This window comes from Salvia miltiorrhiza, chromosome 6, assembly GCF_028751815.1.
Source record: "Salvia miltiorrhiza cultivar Shanhuang (shh) chromosome 6, IMPLAD_Smil_shh, whole genome shotgun sequence".
In the NCBI taxonomy this organism is placed as follows: domain Eukaryota; kingdom Viridiplantae; phylum Streptophyta; class Magnoliopsida; order Lamiales; family Lamiaceae; genus Salvia; species Salvia miltiorrhiza.
Window position 1 is genome coordinate 41,191,336 of NC_080392.1, and position 10,710 is coordinate 41,202,045.

The 10,710-nt window shown below is 35.2% G+C and overlaps 2 protein-coding genes across 2 annotated transcripts; both read right to left on the reverse strand.

Annotated features, from left to right (window-relative positions):
• Window positions 1–740: 740 nt before the first annotated feature.
• Window positions 741–1,642, reverse strand: LOC130989588 (uncharacterized). The gene is made up of 3 exons (XM_057913567.1): window positions 1,517–1,642; window positions 1,104–1,442; window positions 741–1,023 (listed from the first exon to the last, which is right to left on the reverse strand). The coding sequence occupies exons 1-3, from the start codon at window positions 1,568–1,570 to the stop codon at window positions 781–783; spliced, it is 636 nt and encodes a 211-aa protein (XP_057769550.1). The 5' UTR covers window positions 1,571–1,642; the 3' UTR covers window positions 741–780.
• Window positions 1,643–5,463: 3,821 nt separating this feature from the next.
• On the reverse strand, window positions 5,464–9,592 carry LOC130989589 (phosphate transporter PHO1 homolog 9). The gene is made up of 13 exons (XM_057913569.1): window positions 8,785–9,592; window positions 8,240–8,531; window positions 8,094–8,142; window positions 7,940–8,011; window positions 7,738–7,867; window positions 7,445–7,565; window positions 7,084–7,342; window positions 6,908–7,012; window positions 6,772–6,816; window positions 6,531–6,683; window positions 6,159–6,455; window positions 5,927–6,063; window positions 5,464–5,799 (listed from the first exon to the last, which is right to left on the reverse strand). Exons 1-13 carry the CDS (start codon window positions 9,344–9,346, stop codon window positions 5,706–5,708), a joined length of 2,316 nt encoding a protein of 771 aa, XP_057769552.1. The 5' UTR covers window positions 9,347–9,592; the 3' UTR covers window positions 5,464–5,705.
• Window positions 9,593–10,710: the final 1,118 nt, after the last annotated feature.

Here is a 10,710-nt window from a genome sequence, read left to right on the forward strand (position 1 = left end):
TTCGTGGAAAATTTGAGACAATAACCATATTTACTCAATTATTAATGTTATATTTATACAATAAGGTGCTGATATAATGTACGTAAGTTATGTAACGTGTGAAATGTTGGAAATACAAGCTTGCTAGGGCGTAATGTTTACCAATATTAAAAAGCTTAATGGGCGTTTATCTGAGTTTATAAGCTCTTTAAAATACTTTTAAAATTATTTAGAAATTTATAAACTTTTAATTAGTGTTTGGCAAAACAAGTTTTTATTATTTTTTTTTTCTTTTTAAAATTTTTTATTACCCAAAGAAAGGAAATACACACTCACACTCTAAACATAAGCTTTAAAGGTGTGTTGGCTAAGTTTATTTTTGAGAGAGCTTTAAGATATTTTGAAGAGTTTATAAAATCTAATGTGTTTCAATAACTTACAAGTCATCAACGTATTTAAATAATTGATTATAGATCTAATTAGTAGTATTATATAGTATACATTTATACATCAATTTGGATATGTAACAATATCGAGGAGAGCCAAATATGTAAGTAACTGCATTTGTTTTGAATGTCAATGTTTCTAATTTTCATTGCTTTCATTTCATGTTTAAATTTAAATGATATTAAAGGCTAAAAGATTTAAAGCAGATGAATATACATACACAAACACACACATATATACATCATAAAACATAAATTTCAATACTCAACACATATAAACCAAAATGTAAACGCCATTAATTAGAATTGATAGCACACAACATGCAATATATGTTGAAAAAAAGTCATAAAAATCCTAAGATAAGAGATAGTCTGGTCCAACCCTAATCACATTCTTAGCGGGAAGGAACTCAAGAGAGTAAGTTCTGTTAATAGCGAAGTTGTTTGCTTTCAAGAATCCCGACCAGCCCCCGCCTAAATCAACACGGCCATTACACGAGTTCACCTTAACTCGCGCACTCGACCCGCCCTGACACTCCAACCGCACTTCCCTTTTCTCCTTCAAACCACACGCATCCGAGAAATCCTTCGGAACATGCTGAAAATTAATCAACAAACCATTTTAACCAAATTAAATTATATATATATATATATATAGAGGCAGGTAGGGTTTCTTACAAATTTATGGTAGTTGTGTTGCTTCAAGTCAAATCGGCACATGGGATTCGCCGCAGCTCTGAAGCCGGCCGGCTCCTTCTCCAGTGCAGTGACCGCGTATACGGTGACGTCGAATGTGGAGTTTTCGGCGTAGAAAAAGACGAGCACTTCGAAGGTCTTAAGGTCCACGTCATTACAGAATTTGGTCCATCCTCTCGTGAAGTAGTAAGCATCGGTTTCTTCTCCTTCTTCTCTCATTTTCTCGAGCCTCACATTCCATGAGGTGCCGCTCTTGTTTCTTAGCCTAACTCTTTCGGACAAGTTTTCGCCGTACTTATCCGTGAAACCCTTTGGCAATAGCTACACAAAACATTAAATAATTAGCGATCGAGCAAGAAGAGGAGAAGAGAAGAGAAAATGAAAGAAAGAGTTACGAGTTTGGGAGGGAGGTCCATCAAGATCTTGTAAAATGAAGGCCTCGTGTCCATGATTTCTGCAGATCGAGTGCGCTACAAAGAAGAGAGGAGAAGAAGATGTATATGAGTTTACAAAGAGGTGTGACGACTGGTGAAGAATCGGAGTTGCAGAGGGAGAGAAGGAAGAAGGAATATTAATGAGAGGAAGAGATCAGTGGCTAAAGTCAGCTGATCCTAGCCATCCACGTGTCACGTTTTTGACGGTGGGATTGGAGGAGACAGCTGTAATGTGGGACCACATTATTAGGGCAAAGCCCATGCACAATTCCTCCCCTTCTTCTTCTTCGTAGCTAGCTCCCTTTCTTATCTCTATCTATAATCTGAGTTTACTCACGATTCTTCATAAAAACATTTACTGCAACTTTTCACTACATTTGGTATCGCGATCTGGCCATGGCGGAGACAACTCGAGCTGCAGGAAGCACAAAAGAGGTAATTAGATAGCATTTTACATGCTGAGACACGCAATAGAGATTCGATGCCAGCTGAGTTAAAGTTCTGATTTCAAATAAAATTGGTTTGAATCAAGCTGCAGCCTTTATAAACAGACCTATATTTGTGAAAAGCTTTTAAGATTTGTGCATTCATCACCCTGTGCTCACTGGAGAAGACCTTCAGATTCAAATTTTGGTTTCTATAAATAGTAGTGCTATTTATTTCATAATCGAAATCCAGGGCTTTTATTCTTCCTCTTTTCATGTTTCGTTTGGATTTTAGCAGCAGCAATCAGATCAGAAAATATCATTTATAAAGAAATTTCCTATTCTTTTACTACACAAATACAATACATGAATTAATATTATTAATTAATGCTATTTTTATTATCTAGCGTGGTGACTTATGTTTAAAGCGGTGGGCATTCTTTTAGCTCTTGGGATAATTTATTTCTTGGAGATTCTGTTCTTCGCAAGCATGCAGCTACAATTCTTTTTGTAAAATTTTAATTTGCATAATACAGTACAATATGCTATAAGCTATATATAGCTAACTGTTTAAAGAGGTTTTATTGTATATCCACGAAATTGATTAACTTATATCAAGTCTTATTTTAAAGAGGTTTTATTGTATATCCACGAAACTATAAATTTTCAAAGCACTGCAGGTTACTGCTAGCTAGTTAATTATAACTCATTTAATCTATTTTCAAATAACTCAATTAATTTAATTTATATTATAAGCAAAGGTAAAACAAATAAGTTGAAGTGTACGTGGATGATGCAAGAGACAAAGATTGAGAGTGGAATCATCTTATGTAGGAGTAGAATGACCATCACATTCTTAATCCCTTCAAATCTGATATGGCGCTCTTTTATTATTTGAACATACTATACAAATCTATTAATTTACTTCTTTTCCTTACATAAACATTAAATAACTTACATTCCAATTGATTAAAGTAACACAAAATCTTCTATATAACCGGATGTACGGTACAATCGGTTTGCACCCGACCCGGTCCGATCCGAAAATAATATATGCTAAACCCGCGCTTCACTTATAATCTGAGCGCATAGCTCAGTTGGTTTGAACCTACGCCTCACATGTGAAGGTTGTAGGTTTGAAACACATTGGAGGCGAGATTTGTTCTTCTTTCACACTTTCCAGCGCACTAGTCACTTTCTTTCTATTTTTTGTTCTTTTCGGTTTTTTTTTTTTGGCGAAATTAGTTTCTTTCTTTCTTTCTTTTTTGTTCTTTTCAATTTTTATTTTTTTGGATAACATGTTTGATGTTTTGGTTAATAGATGTTTGGTCAGCAATCTCGGCGTGCGGTATTTTGCTCAGAAAATATTGATTACGTCTGTGTATGGAATTTTTAAAAGAAATTGAGTATATTTCCTGTAATCACTAAGAATTTCTTAGTTATGCTAGTGATTTATTAACAAACATAGTGTTATTTATTAAAAGAATAGTGTCATTTTTAAATATATTAAAAGTGTCATTTATCAAGAAAAATAGTGTCATTTAGATATATTAAAAGTGCAATTTCTAACATAATACTCCCTCCGTCCACGAAAGAACTTCCTAGGAGGGAGTGACACGTGTTTTAAGAAAAATATTATTGAGTGTATTAAAAGTGGAGAAAAAGTTGTTGAGTGTATTGAGAGTGGTGAAAAAGTATTATAATTAATATTGGGAGTTGTGAAAAAATGAAAGTAAGAGTTATTATAAGTGGTGGGGTATAGTCCAAAAATAGGTGGGAAGTTCTTTTGTGGACAACCCAAAAAGAAAAGATAGGAAGTTCTTTCGTGGACGGAGGGAGTATCATTTATTAATGCAGATGATGTCATTTATCAAGAAAAATAGTGTCATTTAATAAGAAAAAATAATGTCATTTTTAGATATATTAAAAATATCATTTACTAAGAAAAATAATATCATTTGGAGATAATATATAAGTGTCATTTACTAATAAAAATAGTGTCATTTAGATAAATTAAAAGTGTCATTTAAAAATAAATGTAATATAATTGATAGTATCATTTAAAAATAAATGTTATAAGAATAATGCGAAATGATAATAAAAATAGTGTCATTTAGATAAATTAAAAGTGTCATTTAAAAATAAATGTAATATAATTGATAGTATCATTTAAAAATAAATGTTATAAGAATAATGTGAAATGATAATAAAAATAGTGTCATTTAGATAAATTAAAAGTGTCATTTAAAAATAAATGTTATAAGAATAATGTGAAATGATATAGTTTCATTTGTATAGTGTCATTTCAAATGTTATAAGAGTAATGTGAAATGATATTGGTTAGCAAAGAAATAAAAATCTCGCCCTCCAATGGATTTTGAACTCGCGACCTTCACATGTGAGACACGGGTTCAAACCACTTGAACTACGCACTCAAATTGTATGTGTAGCGCGTATTTAATATATTATATGGATCGAATCGCGTCAGGTGCAACCCGATTACATGGTGCACTTGAGTGTACCCAAGACCAGCTCTTAAAGTAAAAACATTGCTATAAAACAGATTGGTTATCCATTCAGAAAAAAATCTTGACATATTAAGTTAGTTTTTTAAATCTGAATTATTTCTAATAGTTCATTTTTTTGAGAAAATATTTTAATCGATTCAATTTATAATTCGATTGATTGATAAATTTACATTTTGAATTTTACATCGATAACTTTTCTTAATTACAAATACCTTGCCTAATACCTGCTATAGTAAGGCTTTTAAATATTTTGAATTTTCAACATGGACAATATATAATCAGTCTAATTTCTCTGTATTCACTAATTTGTCGTATCTTTCCATATAATTTGAGTTTGAACTCTAAACTTTGAGAGCTAATTTATGAAAAAGATAGTGATTATTTATGTCTCTAATCAAATCAAATGTAGCTCAAAAGTAATTAATCAGACTCGACAAAAGTAGAAAAGATTAACAAACTTGAAAAGTAACAAATTAATTTGATCATTTAGATCTCATATATGGTGCACAAATTTCTTGAGTATTACGTAGTACTCACCTAACTCGATCACATGAAGATTTTTCTACACTCATGGTCGGCTTTAATATTTCGGGGGCTCTACATGAAAATGAAAAAAAAAAGGACCCTTCAAAAATGAAATTTAAAAAAAAATTGTCGTCGGTTAGAGACAACACATATTGATCTTACGTAACCAATGATTAACAATAATTAACCAATGAAATATTATTGAAATCATTTGAATAGTCAAAATCATCAATAACATATTCAAAATCAAAATTTTCCATACCTTATTATTATGCATATATAAAATTACTAGCCCATTTAACCTTTCTTGACATATTGTCAAAAACAATGATTTTAACAATTTTAATTTTGAAAACTTTTTTATGATGAAACTATAGTAAACAATATAGTCAATAATATATTGTTCAATAGAAACATTAGAAAAGCAATATGAAATACTAAACGCAAGAACTTCATTTATCGATCTTAATTCTGATAGTAAAAACGTATGTAACACTTATATATGTTGTAACTAATGGAATTATTTTAAAAATTTGAGGCCCCTTAAATTTGGGGATCCTAAGCCTTTGGCCCATCGAATATAGAAGGCAAAAGTTAATCAAATTTGTCTGTACAACTCTTACTCATATTTCAAGAAATTTCAAAGAATGCAAAAAATGAATATTCTATATATCACATGATCTTCTCATCTTCGTAGTGAAACGGCAGTGGCACTGTCTTGAATGCTCGATATTTTCCAACGTTGTTGAAGTGTTCATTCTCCACCCTGTCCAAATCAAACAAGTTTTAGGCCTTGGTTTCTGCTAAAAACTCAGATGCTATTTTAGGATGTAAATCGAGAATTTGTGAGTTCTCTTCTCTGCATCTGGGAAAGTTAAGGTACATGAACAAACCTAAAGAAGTTCCAAATGCCACGACGCAGGATCTCTAAGCAGGCAATGAGTGCAATCATAGCTTTTTTGTGGAGGAAAGGAACTTGGAAATTAAGAACTAGCTGCATCCATACAAGCCTCAGAAGGATGTTCACTACCTGCAATTCGTGTACGTGGGAACGTTCAAAACTGCAGTTTTTGCATAATGCAAACAATATAAACAGAGTAAAAGAGATATTAATAGTACACTCACAATGGCAACAAAGTATACAGCCTTATTAGAAATCAGCAGCTTGTCTCTCAACCATGGATTTCTTGAATTCCTTTGCAAAAGGCCCCAATCGATGACAATATCCCAATATGTGTTGAAGATGGTTGTAAATCCCGACGTTGATGCTGCCATAATTTTCCAAAACATGAGGTTCTGGCTTTTGTCGCGTTCCTTTTGACTATATATTGTCCTCATCACAAGCGCCACAATAGTTGAGAAATACTTAAAGCTATTGACACCTTGACTGGGATCCTTCTCCTCAATTAACCGACGAAGGCACTGAATTAAGGTAAGCAACAGAGTTAAGTTTAGGTTGCAATGGCTGGCATAGTTTTTATATTCTTAACTCATTACCTGAATTACACGCGACCAGAATGGGATGATGGCAACAACAATATACAGAATGTCGTAAGCGTTGCTGGTTTCAAGGAACTTATTTGACCGTGTTGTGAAATCTCCCAAAAAGTAGTAGTAGACATAAAAGAGCAAACTTCTGAAACCTTGCACCTGAATATTCCAACAAGAGTAGTTCTAAGTTGAAATTCACATTCTTGATTACAATTTTGTTGAGATATTGTGAGAAATGATTACAAACCTGACTTGTTAACTGATCTGCCAAGAAGAAATCAGGAAGTGTGACCTACAAAAGCAGAAAGCTAAGAAGTGAGAATTAAGGTAAATTTTCTCAGTTTCTTCCATGACTTGTCTATTGTGTTGGAGCTTTCAAGTACCTTGTAAAGTGGAGCACAAACACAACGCCATGCACAGTGTAAGAGAAAGTAACGGCTGGAACGATACACTATGTTGAACGGACAGATGGTTATAACAAACACAACCTGTAAATGAAACATCCATGAGTTAATCTGCATATGTATGGCTCTTCGGTTATAAGGTATGAGGATCTTACACAGACTAAGGCTAGTGGAACCAATTCCGTTAGAGTCCTATACTCCAACGTATCTGGATCCATCTCCAAATCAAGGTTTGAAAGTACGGCCGCCAATGAGAGTACTGATAGGCCAGAAGCAAGGAGGAAGACTTCTCTAAAGCCTAGTTCTGTTCCTGGTTTGAATCCAAATATAAAGGGGTAGTTCACCCGATATCGCCTCCAGAAATACGTGTCTGTTCCATACATGAGCATGTGCAGGACAATGAAACCAAACAAGCTGCATTCATGAAGATTATAGTTCTTACATATTTAAGTAACAATGTAGAAATGAAGAAAAGTATTTCTGGTTGCAGTGTGTTGTAAGTGGCTAAAAAGGTACCTATAGAGTGGAAATATACTTTCCATGTACTTTGTCCGTTCCTCCGGCTCCAGGAGAGCGCGGCCATGCAGGCTGACGATGATGGCAACAACCAGTGCTATCGAGCAACCAGTAAACAGACCTAAAGACACAAATATTTCACATTAGCCAAACAGTTGAAACAATGAGTACTTCGTTCTTTTAGAGAGACAAATCTTTTCCTCAAACTATAAGACTGCCAGAAGATGAAACCGGTCCCAAATTTCAATATGAGATACTATGTTATTACCATATTACTATGTTTTCAAGCTTACCAATGAAAAACGTTGTTCTGTGCTTCTCCCTTTTCTGCCCCGGCTTCAAAGATTTCATCCCTTTTCTACGATTTCCATTTGCAAAGTACTTGATGAATGTGGCTTCTAGTCTTTCTATGAGCTTGTTCACCTGTCAAAACAGGACAAGGTTAAAAATGCCAAACCTCGGTGAGCTTAAAACAGCGCGTCTCAGAACACAAACCTCATCGGAGGTGCCAAGATATGAATTGTCCACCATCTCTAGGTAAGCTTTTGAAGCACTCCTCGAAGTGATCTGCAACAAAATGAGTCGATCTTTCAGCAGCAGCAATAAGCATAAACACGCACATCTCTAGATTGGAATAAGGCTGCAGTACCTTGTCGTACTTCTTCATTATCTTCGAGAAGGCAAGCATATTCAAGAAACTGCACAACCAATTCACCACTATCTAAGTCTACTTCACCATCATCACAGCAGTAAACAAATGCATTCAACTCAACATTGGATAAAACGTCTTCTTACCAGTAGCTCTTGAGCAGCCTCAGCTGCTGGTAAAATTCAGTGAAGGCCTGTCTCAATTTCTCTTCTGCCCTACTCAGCTCAACCTTGCTGAACGATAAATCCGATTTTGAATTCCCTATCATATTCCTCAAGGTTGAAACTGGAGTATCTGGTTCAACATTGATCTTTACATGATCCAACACTTCCAGAGAAGCAGGCCTAAAATTCCTGTTTCTCTTAGCCCTCGCCTCTTCGCCTCCGTCACCTTCAGAGCTCATCTCAACTTCTTGAATCGCATCCAATTGCACTCCACCTACACAAGATCAAAACCAACACACTTCCATTAAACAGCATAACAATTTTTGACAAAGAGTAAGGTTAGAGCAATCATTCTGAGTAATCAGTTACTTCTGCATTATTAATCATAACAATATATAACACAGAATAAGGTTTTCAATTAGGGCAAACACTCTAAATCAGTTACTTCTACATGATCAATCAATCCTAAATCAATTAATTTGAAGCCCTAAAAACTCTTACCAAGAGCAAAAGCATCACAATCTAACCTTGCTTGAGTCCATTGACAGAAGCAACGACGGTGGCGGGAGCCGCGGCGCTAAACTGAGCGGCAACTCTCTGCTCCACGCGAGGCTTATCCACTCTGATCCTCAGAGCAATTAGGGCATCCATCTGCTTCGTGAGCTCCTCCGCCTCCGCCTTCACTTGGTCGACTTTATCCTTATAAAATTTCTCAACCTTGTTGAATTCATGATCGAGCTTCCGGAAGAACTCGAGCTCGATCTGGCCGCCTTCCTCGGACGAGCGGAGGAACATGGTCTGGTAATAGCTGTGGTCGGATCCCTCCTCCTGCACCGAGCTCACTAGTATAGCTTCGTCGTCGCCCTTCTTGGGGGATCCCCTGAGATTGTTGAGGCCGCTGAAGGCTCTGTACATGGTGAGCCTCCTCTTCAAGGAGCGCGACCGCGAGACCTCCGGCGGCGGCGGCGAGGCGTTCTGCTGGCGGAATATGATGAGGTTTTTGAGAAGCGTCTTGAGGCCGTGGTAGTCCATGTACGCTGTCTGCCATTCCTGCACCATTTGGGAAGCTAGCTCCTTCCCGAACTTCATCTCTTTCTCACTGCGTTGGATTAGTTAAGCAGATTGTGTATGCGAATATATATATACAAGGCGTCTGGAAATTATTCAAGCACAGCAACGACCATTTGTATATATGATTGCTGATTCAGTGAAGAAGGAGAGAGGGAAATGCGAGTAATTAATAGCGAGAAGAAAGAGATTGCGAAGGTGACTTGGTCGTGTGATTTATTAAACATCGAAATCTTCTGCAACTCGTATTCATCAACTCTCTGTCTGGCTGGTTGATATTAGGTGTGATTAATTTAGATTAATTGATTTTTTTTATTGGAATAACTCCACCTTTCACGCTGTGTTTTTACACTGATTTGGTGGGGCCCGTATCTATTTATCTAATCCGGCTGGAGATTTGATGTTCTACGCGCTTAATTAACTCCGTGTATTTGTGTAGGCGGAGAACGTGAACTTCATTTTTTTTTAGATAGGTTTCTAAAATGGTACATGCATAATTTTTTTTTTTATAAAAAATTGCAATTTAAATGTCATGACTTTGGATATGGGTGTGATTTTTAAAGTTTTTTTTAATAATGATTCAATCTTTTAATTTGTTGTAAATTCCACCATTTTATTCTTTGCATAAAGATACTTGAAATTGATTGAAGATTTTTAAAACTCATTATTTGTATTTTCCTCCTCTATTACTTCTAAAATTGTAAAGTGACTCAAGATTCGTGGGACGGAGGGAGTATTTTTTTAGCAGATCTTCGTGTGTTTCTTAGCCTCCTTCAAGACTTGGAGCTGAGGGTGTTTCATATATATTTAATGGCGAATCCCACCATGACTGAAGCAGTTTCTCGTGATATTTGTGTGCGAGCGCAAGATCAGCTAGCTTTGATTACGGCGGGCTGCTGGAGTTTTGTGGCTCTTCGTTCTTGGATTTCACGTAAAGAATAAAGAAATACAACGGTAAAATTTGCAAGTATCAAACAGGCTAATACTACTAGTTGATGATGCGATGGAACAACGAACTTCCTAATATTTAAGTTTCCACAAACAATCAACTCAAAAAATTTGGCTAACTGTCGAACATTATTAATTTGATAGAGACCATTTCATAAACTTCAATTTTTTAGGAATAAATCAGTATTATGATTTGTTATATTCTTTAGCAACTTGACATTTAATTTAGTGTAGAAGAATTGGTCACGTAGGGCTAGTCCTATTAATTTAAATGTTCAAGCGTACTTTGAAATGTACGACTAGAAACAAATAAATAAATAAATAAATAAGACCCTCGTGATTATACTTAGCCGAATTCTTTAACGAAGTACAATAAATTATTATTTTCGACTCCATATGAGTTCAAAATCAAATACTTTGAACCCAAAATTAGCAGC

What these genes read in the sequence shown, in the direction of transcription:
- LOC130989589 (XM_057913569.1), bottom strand. Translation starts at nt 9,346, where the DNA reads ATGAAGTTCGGGAAGGAGCTAGCTTCCCAAATGGTGCAGGAATGGCAG. An exon ending in CAGATCAGTTAACAAGTCAG is followed by an intron (nt 6,684 to 6,771) that starts GTTTGTAATCAT and finishes TGGAATATTCAG; the next exon opens with GTGCAAGGTTTCAGAAGTTT. An exon ending in CTGTATACTTTGTTGCCATT is followed by an intron (nt 6,064 to 6,158) that starts GTGAGTGTACTA and finishes CACGAATTGCAG; the next exon opens with GTAGTGAACATCCTTCTGAG.
- LOC130989588 (XM_057913567.1), bottom strand. Translation starts at nt 1,570, where the DNA reads ATGGACACGAGGCCTTCATTTTACAAGATCTTGATGGACCTCCCTCCC. An exon ending in TGGACCTCCCTCCCAAACTC is followed by an intron (nt 1,443 to 1,516) that starts GTAACTCTTTCT and finishes TGTTTTGTGTAG; the next exon opens with CTATTGCCAAAGGGTTTCAC. An exon ending in AACACAACTACCATAAATTT is followed by an intron (nt 1,024 to 1,103) that starts GTAAGAAACCCT and finishes ATTAATTTTCAG; the next exon opens with CATGTTCCGAAGGATTTCTC.